Source organism: Apus apus, chromosome Z, assembly GCF_020740795.1.
Source record: "Apus apus isolate bApuApu2 chromosome Z, bApuApu2.pri.cur, whole genome shotgun sequence".
Classification (NCBI taxonomy): Eukaryota; Metazoa; Chordata; class Aves; order Apodiformes; family Apodidae; genus Apus; species Apus apus.
Window position 1 is genome coordinate 39,766,761 of NC_067312.1, and position 17,968 is coordinate 39,784,728.

A 17,968-nucleotide genomic window follows, 5' to 3' on the forward strand; every position below is an offset into this window, starting at 1 on the left:
ACAGGAAAAGTAAACAACTGAATGGAGCCAAATCGAGCTCCTGAAATTACATTTAAACAAAAATACTGCCTCTAGAAACCAACTTTTGCAGTAATTTTTCAGTTCTTCTACCACTGAGATTATTGCTGCGTCCTTGATTAGTTAACCCTTAAAGATAACATATTCTCTTCTCTGCAACATTCTAAGAGGACATTGCAAAAAAATCATGCTTCAGTCTATAGCAAAAATCCTGAAAACAATACCATTGCTAAGTAGTCTAGGACAGCTATCACAAGCAATTGCTCTGCCCTCAATTAAGCAGCCTTAAAAGCGAGTTATCCTCTGACAATGCCCAACGTTTGTCCTTTTTTTCCCCCACCAAGTCCTCAGAGCTAGGCAAACAAGCTGAAAATAATCAAACATGCTAGGTGACTGTAAGTTTTGTTTCCTAATTAGAAATACCGTGCCTTTGCTCAGACAAAAGAAATCCCACTGAACTGATGTAAGCTTCTCTCATAAAGAGCTGCAACAGAATTAAAACACAGCTGCCCCGTTTTCAGTAATGAGGTCCGGGGTGCTTTGCATCCTGCTGACAAACATTTCCCGTTTTTCTGTCTAAAGTAACTGCAATAATAGAGCTGTTAATCAGAAATCCATCTGCATATCAGCCTCTCAAAGTAAAGAGATGCTTACCTTCTAAAGACTTGATGAGGCCTCTCTACTGGAAAAATAATAAAGATGCTTTACTGCTGCACTTCAGCATCCCTCGCTCTGTAGCGATTTACTAGGAATACAGATCCTCCACCATTTTCTTGTCACGTGGCTAGTGGTACTGCTAAATAAGGGTTATCACCTGCCTTCAGAGAGCTGGCTGTGTGAACTAGCAGCTTTGGTTAAAGGAGTGCTTAAATGAATGCAGAACTCTGCTTCGGATGAGAAAATTATTTCCCCCTCCCCCCCATTCTCTGTGGAGCTTCGCTGGATCATCACCAAACTTTGATACAGCGAGTCAGCTGCCAGCAGTGAAATGCTCCCTGCTGCTTCATTTCAGAGCCCTAAGGAAACCTCGTTATGAGAGACTGCATGAGAGAAAAGGTCCTACGGATTAAACCCTTCTCGGCCCTCATTTCTGTTTGCGACAATAGTTACAGAGCACATGCATATTCAAACATGCTTTACGTAATTTGTTCAGTTTGCAATTCCGCCATGGGAATGCACATGCAAATTTAAGAAAACCCCTAACAACCACCAGTTCAGAAGGCAAGGTGAATTCTGGGAACACAAACTGTATGAGCAGCAAGAAGCAATGTTCATGGCTTTTGCTGTTGACTGTATTTCTTAGGGGTGTACTTGAAGGAAGGAAGGATATTTCTCCCCATGCAGCGCAGTCGCCTTTTATATAAGCCTTTTGAGGGTAGGGTCCCTAGAATTCCCAGATTTCTCCAAAGCAAAACAGCTTTCAGTCCTATTCCCTTGCAACCCTGTGGAGACAAAACAGCAAGGCAGCAGGCCCAAGGATGGCCTAACCTTTAACTAATTTCTCCCTTTACAGTGTGCCGCTTCCACCCTGAAGATAAGTGAGAACTGGAGATGCTTTCACAGAGTATGCTAGGCCATAAGCAGTCAAAACCAAAGGCTAACCTCATTCTCATTTGTCAATACAGCTCCATACATACTTACAGTACAGTGTAAATATAAATTCAGTGGCTCCCACTTGGTTCTTTATGGTATTGATAATCCTACAGGGAAAGCTGTTATTATCTGCTGCAGGTCTCCTGAGAAATTAGTCCACAGATGCTATTGCAAAGAACAACAGAGGAGCACCAAGCACTTAAAAAAATGCAAAAGTCATCATGGGTATGCACACGTATTTCTAAAGAGGCCACTGCTGCAGACGTGATCTTTGATGCTTCTGTCAGAGAGCTCTGCATAAAATTTCCAACGATAGGAATATGTTTTTAGTACTTTTTAACTGGACAATCTTTAATTAATTTGAAAACAAAAGTCCAGACACCCAGAAGCTGTATTGAGGAAATACAGCTACAAGGTATTTAAATACCATAGAAGTCATTAGTAGCATGATAATGACGAAGCTATGAAATTGGTAATGTGGCACTAGTTATGGTCTTGACCCTTTATGCTCAGAATGACACAGAACTCTGAGATTTCTGCCCATCCTGCTGGGACCCACTGAACTCCCTGGGACTCACTGTCAAAGTCAGGTCTCCATCCACAGGGTTATGTTCCAAAGCTCACTAATGCTTTAGGCTGAAATCTCATGTCATTGATCACATTGATCAGAATAAATTTTATAGTGAATTAGTTCAGAAAAACATGGGTTTTTGAATAGCAGGGGAGTTTTCCATGTGACTGCTAAACTGTACTGGCATAGCCCAGCTCTGCTTCCTTTAAGAAAGTGGCTCTATCAGCCTAATCTCACAATTGTAAGTAAAATTTCAGGACCACAGGTGAATAATAGTAAGTGGGGGGGGGGGTTTCCTTTTAAAATTGCTTTTTAGTCACTGAAGTGGTGTTCTCTTCTTGTTAAAAGGTTTTTATAAAGTACTTGGTATTTGGCGTGTAAATATTAATGCTGTTGTTACAAAAATTGAATCATCGCCATATTGGCTGCTGCTATTACTTAACAGCTGGGTCTGTGATGGAAAACTGGGTTTTTAGTTTTAATTAATTTTCAACCTCCAGATGGTGATAGAAAATACTGTATCACCCCAAAATTTATAACAAAAAAAGACCGTTGTCATGAATTCGCAGGCCAAATAAAGTAGATGTAAATAAATGGTGTTACTAAAGTCCATGCATGAACAGCATATATTTTTACTTCCACCAATAAGATGGTTAGCAATGAGATTCACTGACATGTAAAATAGATTCTTACAAAATTAAAAAAAAAAAAAACACAATAAAATGTTTTAATGAATGTACAGCTATGTTGCTGCAAAGTCTCCTGCTCTGAATCTGTCCCAGGGATTTCTTCTGTTTTCAAAGAAGAAACATTTTCACAAAGTCTAATATATAACATGGTTTCTAGTATGTAATATATCTTACTATAATTATTATAATGTTATGATACTTAATAAAATAAAGTACATTAATTATCTATTTTCCCTTCCTTAACTTCAAACATCTCAAGTTCTAAGCCAGCAATATTCCAGAGCTCTTGCTCATGTCAGTCTAAACATTTTACTTGAATCATTAATGACTTTGAGCTATATGAAGTATATTTGACTAAATCACAAAGATAGCAGAGTTGTCTCAGAACACTTACTAGTCTTTAAATAGTCACAGTTTTTTCTTTCATTATATTTAATTATCTTTATTAATGGAAAACCATAGGCAATGTGATGAAAACAGACGTATCTATTAAAAATTTACTGGATTTCTTACGGTACAGCAATAGCTACAGAGAGATATTTTGGACTGAGGCAGTGGAAGAACTATCTTTTCCCAAAAGTCACTGTACAACTGAACAGAAAAGACTAATTCCTGCTTCTTTGAGAACATGCTATAAGGAAGATAAATTAAGCTTCCTTTTGTGGAAGCCTTATTCTAGTAGGTAGGTAAGTCTTCACAGTTGTTCAAATGAAATTGTCTTTCACTCAGTTTTGCCACCAGTTTTCCAAGCTCTCTCCCCAATCTTCCAAAGATCAGTGTCCTTATCTCTACTGCTCTCACTACTTTTTATTCCTGAAGTAAAATACATAATTTAATAGTATTTCCCTCAGCTCGTTCTAATTCTTCCCACTAAGGAAAAGGATAATTTTTCTCTACTGCAAAGGTGTGAAAACAGCACGAATTATTTGGTATACACAACCAAACCACTAAGATAGCTTGAGCAGTGTGCTGGTGGTTAAACCTAGCAGTCACCTGCAGTGTTCCTTCTCTGCGTTCTGACTGCTGTATCACCACTGAGCTTCATACAACTCTGTAAGGCACGACAGCTTCTATCAGGAAGAAAATTACCTCCAGTTGTAATAAATTTTACTGCTGGCACAGCTCCAGCCACAGCAGCAGCAAAGTATGTTATCCAGTCCACCCAACATTCAAACAGTGCTCTGCAAATTCATCCTCAAAAGTCACTCTCAGCTGTTCATATATGGAAAGTCACACAAAAAGCTATTTTCTTTCTGGAAACACTGACTAATAATGTGCTATCAAATATTTTTGTACTTTTTTATTAGGCGAAAGAAACCTCCAGGGTTTATTACTTCGGGTGTTTGTATATTACTGAGACAGGTTTATACCTTCTCATCAGCATTTTAGTGTTGCTTCCTCATACTTCTCTTCCTGCTTCTGCTTTTTTTTTGCAGAAGAAAAATAGGACAGAAGGGAAGAACTATACCACCAATCACAACCTTTCTTAAAACCCATCTCAACAGTTGGAGTCGTTATGGAGAGCTGTTACAGTTGTCACTCTCCATGATATTTGTAAAGTCATGGCAGTCAGGCAACGTTCCTGATGACTGGAAAAAGGGAAACATTACACCCATTTTTTAAAAGGGTAGAAAGGAGAACCCTGGGAACTACCGACCTGTCAGCCTCACCTCTGTGCCTGCGAAGATCGTGGAACAGATCCTCCCTTGAAGCTCTGACAAGGCTCATGGAGGACAGGAAAAAAAGTTGGAAAGATACGGATTGGATGTGTGTACTGCTCAGCGCATAAGGAATTGACTGGATGGTCACATCCAGAGGGTAGTGGTCAATGGCTTGATGTCCAGATGGAGATGTGTGACAAGTGATGTCCCTCAGGGGTCAGTACTGGAAGTAGTGTTGTTTAAAATCTTCATTAAGGATATTGACAGTGCCACTGAGAGCACCCTCAGCAAGTTTGCCAATGACACCAAGCTGAGTGGTGTGGTCTATATGCCAGAGGGATGGGATGCCATCCAGAGGGACCTGGATAAGCTGGAGAACCAGCTTGTGGGCCTCATGAGGTTCAACAAGGCCAAGTGCAGGGTCTCGCACCTGGGTTGGGGCAACCTGAAATATCAATACAGGCAGAAGGAAGACATGCTAGAGAGCAGCCCTGTGGAAGAAGACCTGGGGGTAATATTGGTGGATCAAAAGCTGGACATGAGCCACCAGTGTGCAACTGCAGCCCAGAAGTCCAAACGCATCTTGAGCTGCACCAAGAGAAGTGTGGCCAGCAGATCAAGAGAGGTGATTCTGCCCCTCTACTCTGCCCTGGAGAGACCCCACCTGGAGCACTGTGTCCAGCTCTGGAGGCCCCAGTACAAGAAGGACATGGACCTGTTGGAGTGTCTCCAGAGGAGGCCACAAAGATGATCAGAGCGTTGGAGCACCTCTCTTATGAAGACAGGCTGAGAGAGTTGGGGTTGTTCAGCCTGAAGAAGAGAAGACTCTGGGAGGACCTTATAGCAACCTTTGAATACCTGAAAGGAGCCTATAAGAAGGCTGGGGAAGAACTGTTCACTACGGCATGTAATGATAGGACAAGAGATAATGGTTTTAAGCTAGAAAAGAGTAGATTTAGGTTGGACATTAGGAAGAAGTTCTTTAATATGAGAGTGGTGGATCACTGGAACAGGTTGCCTAGAGAGGTGGTGGAGGCCCTATCCCTGCAGATGTTCAAGGTCAAGCTTGATGGAGCTCTGAGCAATCTGCTCTATTAGGAGATGTCACTGCTTAGTGTAGGGGGGTTAGACTAGGTGACCTTTAGAAGTAACTTCCAACCTAATACATTCTATGATTCCATGAAGCTACAGTGGAAGCTACAGTGACCATACATACATATAAAAATATGTGTGTGTGTGTGTGTATAGATTTGTGTGTGTATATAAATATAATATATATGGTTATTGTATACCAAGAACTACTGTGTCCTTTCGGGATGCACCATATTCCATTGTGCATTTAAGTTTTCACTGAAAAGACTCTTATATTAACATGGTCCAGTTTTGGACTTTAATATGGGAATCAGTCTAAGATAAGAAACTAAGTTCTAAGAATAACAAATGTATAACATCTGAGGAAGCTACTATCATATACAAGATTCAAGTTTTTACTTTGGAGACTTCCAGAAATTCCTAAAGAACAGCATAGTTCTTCTCAAAGTGTATCTAACAATTCATCACAGTAAGATGTTAAAATCTCTTATAAAACCCATGGCCATAGGAATGATTTTTCTAGGGCTAGTGTAAGTTCAAAAATCACATTCTCTCCTTGAGGTATCTTAGAAGCTTACTGCTACAAAGTTACCTCTACTCCACTATGCTGATTTATTAAAAAAAATATTTAAATCAGACACCTAAACTTGTTCTCTTTCGCTCTCTTTGAACATCGTGGGCACATAAGCATGGTGAGTTAAACCCGAGGATGCTCCCTGCATGTAATTAATCAGTGTGACTTAAGCAGGGTCAGCATCTGGCTGTTTTTAATTTAAAATGCTTTAAGGGAGACAGAGGAGTTGACAGCTGATTTGTTTGTGTCAAATTTGCAAGCCTGCAACTAGCCAGCACCTCTAAACAGCTTTTTCTTTTTCCCATCCCGTTCACCATTTATTGTAAGCAGAGGTGGTAGTGTTCTTCAACTTGAAGATTTTCACTACGAATTATTGGCTTGTCAAAAAAGCAGCTTTTTTTCATTGAAATGAGTTGGTTTTTAAGAAATACCTGTGAAATCCTGCAAAAATAATGCAGGAAGATGACTTCCACAGTGTGGACTAGTCCTAACAAGCAAACCACCTCAAAGTAAACGGACATGTAGTTTTCCCAGATTGGCAAATCCCAAGCTGCCCTTCCACACAATAGTATGGATACAAAACAACTGTTTGGAGATTTTGCTTGTTTTGCTTCTTCCAGATTTCTCTTTTGTAAAAAATTCCAAAATTTCTAATTCTCCTTTTGGAATGGAATCAGAAACTTGGGAGGACTGGGTGCAGACAGTTCAGTCAGTGCAGAACTGAGGAGTGCTCATCTTCTGCTAACCCATCTGAAGATTTGCCTCTTTCTTGAGGGCAGAAAATGCTAACCTGCATCAATAAGAGCTGTTGGTGCCCTAACAAAACAGAGCCCCTCTCATCTTATATTCCTCGCAGTGCTGTCTGTCCAATTAGATCAAAGCATTTCAGCCAGGGGCAGTGTGTGAGGGCAAATTATGCTCTGTGTACTACTCAAAATCTTGTCTGTCAAGAAAACTTCCAAGTCCTATACAATGCTTAAGTTTAAGCCTGCAAGTAACATCATTACAGTCCAGAGTTTCTGTGACTGGGATTTGTCTTTAGGATGAAGTCAGCACTTACAGTATATTAGAAATAGCTATGACAATATCTGATCTTGTGGTAATGGATACATTATTTGAAAAATATGTGAAAATGTTTAGAGGGGAGGTATTTTAACATCTAAGGGAAGATAAATCACAGCAATTTAACTATTTGTTCTGAAATCTTAATAAAATGTGAACTGTTTGGGGCCAGGGGGCAGCAAAAAGCTTGCTTTTCTATCACAGATTATTGGTACATGCTGTCATCAGGGTTATACTATCATACTCAGGTATGCCATCTCTAAGGTGAAAAAAAGCCTACTACTAAAACTGCAAAATTGTTAGTGAAAATTTCAAAAAGTATAGCCTAAAATAAACTGCAAGGCAATTAAAACCAGCTAATAGAAATTGTGAATTTGATGTGTGTTCCACACTGAACTGACAACTGCTCGGGAGAACCTTGAAAAAAAGTAAAAAGTCTGTCTTGCATTTCACACAAACAGGACATTTGCATGTCAGACCAGACACATTATTTTAGGTAAGTGCAGTTCAAAAGGAGTAACAAGTACAAAGCAGTTTCAGCCCCTAGTTTTATTTGTACTGGTAAGTTTCTTTTACTACTCACAAGGATTTAACTGTATAAATGCAATGCCAGATTCCTCTTTGTAAAACTGCAGCATGTCAGTTGCAGATGCCCTGGAGAACTGAGGTCAGACTTCTACACTTGTGTCTCTGGGGCTACCCTAGAACTCCACTGTAGCAGTTACAACCTCCTGGCTGTAGAACAGGAGTCAACAACAGAAGTGCCCCATCCACAATGCTACAGTAAGTGGAGTCCAGAAGAGGGTCATCTCTCCCTCCATCTGGTGATACAGCAGAGACAGCAGGCAGTAGTAATGCTGTCAGCACAGAAGCTGCCCTTTCACCCAAAGAAAGGCATGTGCAAATACACACAACTCCCTCAACTGCCAGTGCAGGCTGAACCAACAGAAAGGCTGCTCTGACCTGAATACTGCTTGGAAATAACCAAAAGACCAAAATTTCCCATCACTCTTTTCTTTCTTCTATAAGGAGCACCTTTTTCTGACTCTGGGCCTTGACTCCGTCCTCTCTTCCTCCCAGTGGTTCTGCATTAGGTACAGATAGTACTTCCTTTCACTTTGATCCCTCCATAATCTCATCCTGGGCATAGTATTTGGACTGGCAACACCATCGCTGGCTTTGGCCTGCGTTCCCTGCCCACATCTTTTTCAGATTTAAAAGTAGGTTACGAAGCCTGTGGGACTTCATAGAAGGAAGATGGATTTACTCCTGCAAGGAAGTGGCCTTACAAGCTTCCTGCATTGCAAAACAATTCTTATTTTGCTCATATCAAGCAACCAAGAACCAAGACTGTCTTTTCAGAAAGGGAGGAATACAGTGATCCTTAGATAATGTACGTATTGTACAATTAGTACTTCAAACTTGAAAGTCCCGCAACCTATTCATAACATCAAATAACTTCAATAACATTGATAACAACAGTGAACAGAAGGCTCTTGAAAGGAAACAGGTCAGTTTTTCCTTACCCTGATTTTTGAATCGGTTCTCTTTCACTGCTGAAAAGCACAGTTTTCTCCATCACTTCTTGTTCTGTTGCTCTGTTATTTCTGAGTCTCTGTTCAGTATTGGCTTCCCACGCGCCATCACCATCAACCACTTCCAACACATGGGTTCCTGAAATGCCCAAACTCTCGTCCTCAGTAGTCAGGCTGTCTGAATGAGAACAGCCCTCATGTTCAAAAGATTTCTGAAGGGGAGTTTCTACCTGAAATTCTGCCCGAGTGTCAAGAATTAATGCCTGTGCTACAACATTTTCAGGTTCTTCGCCAGAATTTATGGACTCTGATTTTGGTACCTCTGACTTGGCAGAAATTTCTTCAGGTGATATGTCACTGACTTCATTTTGGCCCAATATAATCCAGCCCTCATCTTGCCCACACCTTTCCTGTGATCCTTCGTCATCCAGTTTTTGAGGCACAACAGAAGAACTTTTCTCTTCTAAGTGAACAGAGTCCCATTCAGTCCCAGAAACAGAGTGATCTTCCATTTCATTTGTAATGGAGGTTGGCTGAAAGGTATCCATGGAGCCCTGTGTTAAGCCTTCACAAGATTCTGGTTGTTCAGCTACATTAGCTTCTTGAAATGAAAAACCACTTTCATTTCTCTCAATGGTATCCTTTGTTGAAGGTGTATTTCCTTCCTCAGTATCAAGAAAGTAATCCATCTCCAGTGAAGTTGGATCTCGGTGCACCTGCAGCCTCACATCTTCCTTATCCTCTGTACTTTTCAATTCAGAGGTCTCAGAGAAATTTCTCGGCTTACTCTCGTTACTGAGTAGGTAGTCAGTGCCAGCTTCTAAAAAACAGGCAAACAGAAACTCCTTTTAGTTTTTCAACTACTATTTCAATCACCATTATTTCTTTAAATCAGCACAGTGAGATAAAACTCTTCTCAGTTTGCTTTGCTCTGTTAATGTGTACTTGAATTTTATAACATCATCATCATCAGTGTTGTTAAACATTATACATTAACACTGCAATCATTCCTAAGGGACAAATGATTCAGTGTCCACGTGCTAGGCCACATACAGACAACAGAAATAATGTTTCTACTTCAATATTTAAAAGCTTTTAATCTGTCTAGAAGGTTGATACTAGATGTCTTTCCAACGTACAGGGTTTTGTACATCAGGGAGACACACAAACTTCAAACTTTACTGAAAGCCCCATCGTTAGCAGTAACCCTCCAGATGCTTCCTTCTTTCTTTGTCCTATGGACTCGCCCTGGAAAGCAGGTTTTCTTACCGTCAGGTGATCTTTTATCTCCATCTGGCGGCGAGTCGAGATCAGCTGTTTCTGCTTCATATTTCCCTACTGGAATCTCAGAAGCTCCTGCAGTTACTTCAGACTCAGAGAGTGAAGGTAGCGACGTGTGATTTTCTTGAAGGCACTCTGTGGATGTTTCAGACACCTGATCTTCACTGCTGCTGTCTTTGGTCATTAGGATGCCTCCTGCACTTTTCAAAGGAATTGAGAGTGGAAGAGGTTTTTCCAAAGAAACAGTGTTACAAAATGGCTGCTGTAACAAGAGCTCATCCTGTGCACAGTTTCCACTGCCAGAAAGTTCAGCATCAAAAGATACACAGGATGGTGGAGCACACACCACTGGTGACTGGTCACTTGGCATTTCCTTAAGCACAAGAACATCATTTTCAGTTACGTCTTCATATTCTTTTACTATGTCATCAACCAGTTGATTATTTGAGTCCATTTCATGGCCTTCATTACTGCCAGGCAGAAAGGATTCAGGAAAGAATATCTGTTCATCCTTTGGTTCCCCTTCTGCTGCTTCACTGCCTACTGTTCCCAGTATGTTCATTCCACTACAGGTGCTTCCCAGGACAGTAGTCACTGATGCGTTCCTGATGTTATGTTCAACCCCTGTCTCAGATTCATCCACACATTCTTCTGACATGTCTAACTCACCACCTGTTAATGTTGTATGGGCAGTATCAGAATATTTTCCAACTTCAGCCAAGGCGCTATCTTCTTTTAAGCTTTGTTTTGCCCTGTCAGGTAGAGTGAAATCCATGGGAATTAAAGGCATTTGAGATGCATCAGTTGGTGTTCCTTCATGGCTTGCAGGACTTTCATGGAATGTGTCTTTCAGCTCTAAGGACATAGCTTCTAAAACTTGATCGGTAATTTCAGCTGATTCAACTGCGTCAGTAACAAGTTTATTTTCTAGACCACATTCTTCTAAAATTACAAATTCAGGAGGCTCCTGAGTATTGGAAGAGATTAGCTGATAGGATCCATCAGTTCTTCCTAGTTCATAGTCCTGGGGGCTACCACTTTCAGACTGTGTCTCTACCTTCTGCATTACTAAGCGACAATTTGAATCAAAATCTGCCTCTTTACTCATATTTGACCCTGTGTGAATCAGCTGACTGTCTTCAGGCTCCACCTCAGTTTGAGAAGATGGGATAGATACATGCTTAGCTTCATGCTCCTGGCACACGTCAGGACTGCTTGATGCCTCTGAACAATTGTCTTGATCACAATGACTTAATATATCAGGATTTTCACCATCTGACTTTAAAGTGACAATCTGCTCAGCATTAGTCCACAGGTCAGGTTCCACTGAAAACAGCTGATTACTTTCTTGTGTCTTATCCTGTAAAATATCTGGGATAAGTGCAGCTTGAGGAACTAATATACTCCACTCTGGACTTGACTTCTCTGCCACTTCAGAGGATAAATTCTCTCCAGTATAAGACACTGGCAAGGAGTTGTGCACTTCTAATCTTTCACAGGTGTCCTGCTGTTGTTCTTGAGGAATGAGACTTACATTGTCCTCATTCTCATCTGGTAGATCCAGTTCAGTGATTTCTTGAACTGATGTATTTGGCGTACCTAGTTCCTCATCTGAAAAAGGATTCTGTGGGGACAGTTGATTTTCCTCATCTGTAGGAAACAACTGATCTTTCAAGCCCCTTTCTTCTTTATCCAGTATGAAAGGATCTAATTGTTTGAACTGTACCATGTCTTGATTTATTTGACTATCAGGAATATTCATAGGATGTACTAGCCTTTCATGTTTTTTTTCATCACAGTACAGGGCAGACTGATTGCCATCATTACTTGCATTAGTGAAATGTGCTTCTGTTAGTTCTTCATCTGGTGAAGGTGATCCCCAGGAGTCCTCCTTACTATTCTTTAACTGATTTGATGCAGGGTGACTTGAAAGAGAACTCTGAACTTTCAATTTATTTTCTTCATAAGGTTGTGAATTCCACCATTCTGAATTGTCATCTGGAAAACCCAATGTACCTACTGTGGATTTTGGATCAGTTCTTGAATCAGCTTCCAACACCATACTCCACATATCTACCGATTTTGAAGAACACTCTTCTTCACCACCAACAGCAGAAGTTGGTGTAGTATCTTCATTCCTTGGATACAAATACAAGTCTTCTTCGCTACCTCTTTTTTCACTGAAAACACTCACCTGAGCTTCTTTCTCAAGTGTTTCCCAGTAACCTAAATATTCAGAAGTTTCATTACACTCCATTATAGTCATGTCTTCCTGCAATACTTTCCTAGCTTTAACTGTTTCAGAATTTTCATTGAAGATGCCTAACTGGACCTCTTCTCCCGCCTTAGTTTTTGTATCTACATTGACTCCATTTGCTTCAGGACTTGTTGCACTGGGTTGAGCATAATCCTCTACAATTTCAGATCCTTTGTGCTGTTTGTTTTCATACGTGGAATCTTCATTAATCATTGCTGGACACGCTTCTGAATTCTCTGAATCCTCATTTATGTCAGGACTTGATAAAGAAGATACAGTATCATCATCTACATGGGCATTCCAAAAATCTAAGCTTCTAGGAACCTTTTTCTGTTCCGCATTTGTTTCAAATCCTTCCTCACATTCGTTGCCATATTCATTCCTTTTACAAGCATCTTCAAGATTTTTATTATTTTTACTGTCCCACATATCTCTGGCTCTTTTGTCAGGACTAGCAACTGGGAGGTCTCCCCACACATTCACAGATGCATCACTTAAATCAGGACTTGTTCCACTTGAGTGTACATAATCATTTATTGAATCACTCCACACATTATCTCCTTCCAAATAACTTTTGGTCTGTATATCCTTTGAAAAGCTACTTGTGGTGTTTGCCATTTCAAGGACTTCACTTGCCTCAGGACTCGTTCCAGGAGACTGCAAATTTTCACATGGCTCTGAATTCCAAGCAGTTTTGGGAAAACTGTCAGTAGGCATTACACACAGATCTTCAGAAAGATTATTAGCAGGTTCTACGTTTTCAAAATTTTCATTTATTCCAGAATCTACTTCATGTGAAAATGAATTTTCCACCAAAGACATTTCTGTAATGTCAGAAACCCTGACACATCCAGAAGAAGTACTCTTCTTAAACTCATCTGTGAATGAATTTTCACGAGTCCTGTTCATTTCTGAGCTATCTTTGAAAGATACTAACTCAGAATTAGGAATGCCTGGATGGTTAGGAACTATTTCATCTAAGTCATCTTTCCCTTCTCCCAGCACTTCTTGTGGTTCATTCATCAAAGGAATTGATGTGGCTAGGCAATAACCACTCTTTTCAGAGTAATTTCCTGAGCTTCTGGACATTCTAGAATAATTATCTTCAGGATCATCACTACCCTTATCAGAACTTTCATAAATACTTTCCATCTCAGGACTTTTTGCATCCTTTGTTACTGTAGTGTCCTTTTTAGCATTCTCAGAAAGCAGCTGTGGCATTTCACCATAATTGTGATTTTTCAGTCTGGAGTCATCAAAAGTGTCATTATTTCTACCTTCCTCAGAAGCACTGGAAGATTCTACATTATTCTGTGACATGTCTTTCCTCTCTTCCCAACTAACTGTATTACTTTGATTGGAAAATGACTCATTCCTTGTTAGTAATGCTTCCAAACTGACACTGTTCCTCATTTTTTCTGGAGAGCTGGGAACTTCAGTTGATGACCTGTTTCCTTCTGAATCTGTGTTACATAAAGATTCGCTGTCCTCTTGCACTGGTTTATTAGAATTGTCACTAAGCATTTGCTGTCCACTTGTCTCATCTGTTCTCTTATATTCTTCTTTTCCTTCTTGAGAGATAACAATGGCATTGTCCCTGCCTTCCTCACAACTCTCCTCATTCTGTAAGCTCTGTGAGTTCAGCTGCTGTGCTGAATCCTCACAATTCAGCTTTTCATCAACATCAGCAGTGTTTTGCACTGCTCTCTTACTAAGTATCTTGCTCCCTAAGTCAGATATTTTCAGATCCAAACCGTTCCCAGTGTCTGAAGTTGGTGTAGATGTCTCTGTGTCTTCTACAGGAATACTGCCCACTGTTTCTACATTTTCAGCTGCAGCCTTTCTAGCATTTAACTTGTTCTGTGGTGGTGATAAGTCATTCACTGTTTGACTGTAAACTGGTCTTACTCTTCTGTATTCAGATACAGAAAAAATATTTTCACTGGTATGTGTCTCAGTTGAAAAGCATTGACTAGCTGCTTGTTCTGAATTAAGGAAAGGTTTAGTAGAGGCAGAAATAGCAGTAATTTCAGATTTTCTTTCTTTTAACTGGGTGACATTATTTAGAGGAATGTTCCAGATATCTGTGTTTCCAGCACTTGAAAAAGGCGTATTTCTAGGAGATAATGGTTCCTTATTTGCTTTCTCTAGTACTTCTGTCTCAGCCAAATTTGGGTTTATCAATTTATCAATGACTGTTTCTTCATCAAAAATTTTTTTCTCATTTTCTCTTTCATCTTCCACATATGTAGGTGATATATATGAATCAGATGTTGAATAATTGGTGTCTGGTGGAGAAACAAGTAAATCTTCACCTATGTTTGATGAACTAAGATCTGACTGTTTATACAAGAAGGTGTCCTCCCATGGCACCACTACTTCTGTAACTTCTTTCCTGATGTTTTTATCATATATATTCCAGCTGTCTATATTTTCAAATTGCTTTGGTCTATGTTTAGGGTCACCAAATACAGTATTTTCCTCTGTTTCCAGATTGGAATCATTTTGCCTATTGTTGAAACCAGAATTTGTATTTTCAGATTTTACATATTCTTCTACTGAATAATATCTTTCTTTATCCCAGGCTTCTGGATCTACTTGGATAGGTGGATTTTCAGTGTCATTGTCCATTGTGATTTCTGAAGAATCTGATAAACTAGGTTTTGTCACAGACCATTCTTCAGGAATATTAACTGATTGTTTTTCACTCTCCAGCATGGGCATGTTCCATACATTTTCTGATGAGCTAGCAATATCTCCTGCATCAAACTTAGTCCAGACTTTGTATGAGCCTCCAGCTAGCTGACTGCCCTTCCCTTCTCCACTACACCATGCATCTGACATCATAGATGCTGGCTGACTGACATTCCATGGGTCCATAAAGCTCTCTGGTTCTTGCTTTGTCTCCTCTAACGAGGCAGTTTGCAAACGTGAATGCTCACTGTTTTTCTCTTTATTCTCATGGTTCCAATTATCTTGTTTAAACTTATTATCCCACAGACCTGCTCTCATGTGATCCATTTGCTTCGGCTGTTTCTGGAGAAATACAGAATCTGAGGCTCTTCTATCAATATGTTCTCGTAGCAAGGGACTTTCTTTACAGTCTTTCCATAAGACAGGGCTCTGAAATACAGATTCCTGCTCACTTGAACTCCACGTGTCAGCATTTCTGGACTCTAGGTCAAAGCCATCCCACCAGCTTCCATATCTAACACGAGACTGAGAATAATTTGTGCCATCTATTTCATTAATTTTTTTTATGACCTCTTGTGGGAAAAACAAAGGCTGCCCATTATCTAATGGTGAAGTTTCCACAAGACTGTTCATAGGAGTTGGTGGAATTCTTGAATCAGCAGATTTTAACATTTTTGGTGAAGAAGAATCACCTGCAACTAAATCAATCAAACTTGATGTTTTCTCACATATTTCTTCTGGATTCTCATCAAATTCAGCTAAATTGTCTTTGCCATTTGTTGTCATAAGTAAGTCAGTTGAATAATTTGCTGTATCATTTTCCAGCAGGTTTGCCTCATCAAGTTCTTTCTGCACAGTGACTTGTCCTTCTGATGAATCACTATTGAGGAAAGAGTCATCTGCTGGAGAACAATCAACAGAATGAGAAGATGACTCGGATGGAGCTGTAACCACAGGTGCCAGATCAAAATTGAAAAGATCAAAGTGATCACTATTGTCTCTAGACTGAGGGTTTTGTTCTTCAGGTATTGCTCCTTCAGGAATAGGGCTGTAGGAATCAAAGCCAGGCAGAAGGCTGTGATGGGAAGCACCACCTTCTGCAATAGGGCTATCATCACTAAGGAAAACAGAACTCTCCTTGGAAGACCGGCTGCTTCTAATGGTAGCCAATCCACTATCTGGACTCACAAGGTCAACATTAACATCAACATGGGCTTGCATAGATCCATTTAGATCTTGAGGATTTTCTATAAAATTGGCAGAACTGGGCTGAGGTTCTACATCAGAACCATACAACTCCATAATACCAGAAGATCCTTGTGAAAGTGGAGCACTTCCAGCAACAGCTTCAGTAGAAGAAGTTCTACTGTTTGATACCATTTCTGGTTGTCTTCTATTTATAACTTCCTTAACTAGAAGAAAAATTTGATCACAGGTCACCAAAGAATTTTCCTGACAATAAATGAGAATTTGGTCACATCCACATTCTAGAGGATCCAGCTCCAAACAAGGATTCTGACATTCTTCTAATTCACAGCAGATCTGTTGAAAAACAGGAGGTTTCAAAACACTGCAATCATGAGCATAACAGCACATACCTATTCCTATTAATCTATTTTTTAGCCATTTTGCTGTAACAACTTTATTATGCTCTTTAAATAGATTAAGTATTAAAACAAAAGATCAATCAAAAATATGTATTCTCTAATTGGTCAGAAGATTACTTGAAATTATACCATTTGACTTTCAAGTTAATTTTTCGTTAGTACGTTAAAATCCAGATAAATGTTTAGTTGTTGCCTTAAGAAACCTGAATAAAATAGGTAAGGGTACATGAGAAAAGTATTTCTAGGATGAGTCTATCAGATTCATAAAATAAATACACTGTATATATATTATATATTTTCACCTGAAAAACAGTAGAGTAATTTAGCCTTCTGGCCCTAAAATCAGAAGTTTTTAAGAATGAGAAAAAGGTTGAGAAAGTTGCCACTGAGACGATTTCTTCCACTTGGGGAGAAATGTAGTAGATAAAATGGACAGCACCTGGCTTTGAGTAAATGAACATAAGAGCTTAGATCTTCAGCTATAACACACACATAGGATTATGTTCATTGCCATTTACAATGTGTTTGCTTGTCCCTCACTGCCAAAGACCCACAAAATCAAAAGTAGTAAAAAAAAAACCAACCAAACAAAAAACCCCTCTGTTTTAGCTAAACTGAAAAATCTTGTCTCTTTCTCTGTTCCTTGTAACCATACACTTTTTCTATTAGGCTGGTCTGAAACAGTCGTAAATATCACAGTCTTTCGTTTTGCATCATATCCATAATGTGGTCATTACAACCTCACTTAATTATTCAACGCTTTGGTATATTACACTTTAAAAGACCATTTTTTTTCAGGATAGACATTATTTGATTCTTCTTCCAGGTACTTACCTGATTGCCTAGCTCTAAGTTTTCTGAGTATACTGCTATTTGTCGTATTGTTTGCTTCTCATCTGACAAACAGTTGGCCAAAATGACAAGTACATCAAACCCATATTTATCTATGAATGCTTTCAGATCACCGATGAGACTCCGGTGGAACACGCAGTCCTGAAATATGGTGAGAAGTAAAAGAAATGTCAGTGTCTTTTCCATGCTCTTTCCATCCAAATCTGTAGTGGAAACATTAATTTGTTAATAAACATCAGTGTCTGTAACTGGTGACAGAATTCCATTTGTCAAAACATCTATGTGCTTAAAAAAAATCAAGAACCAGTCTCACAGCACAGTAACAGACTTCCATTTCTGAAGAATGCTAAAATATTAAGTGTAGGTTTTGTTTTTATGAAGCAGCCACTGAAGCAGAATTCTTACTTGTTCCTGCTATTTTCTTTCGCAAGGCTGCTTAGAAGTGCTGGGATGCTTCTATTTCTTGAAAAAAAAACACACCT

At 39.5% G+C, this 17,968-nt stretch overlaps 1 protein-coding gene across 1 annotated transcript in view; it reads right to left on the reverse strand.

Annotated features, from left to right (window-relative positions):
* Positions 1 to 17,968, reverse strand: part of LOC127396008 (protein prune homolog 2-like) — a 127,249-nt gene that overhangs the window by 36,096 nt on the left and 73,185 nt on the right. Inside the window, exons 7-9 of the mRNA XM_051643559.1 lie at positions 17,469 to 17,627; positions 10,065 to 16,569; positions 8,787 to 9,615 (exon numbers count right to left, since the gene is read on the reverse strand). Coding sequence (XP_051499519.1) covers positions 8,787 to 9,615; positions 10,065 to 16,569; positions 17,469 to 17,627 — 7,493 coding nt within the window. The remainder of the gene's footprint in view (positions 1 to 8,786; positions 9,616 to 10,064; positions 16,570 to 17,468; positions 17,628 to 17,968) is intronic.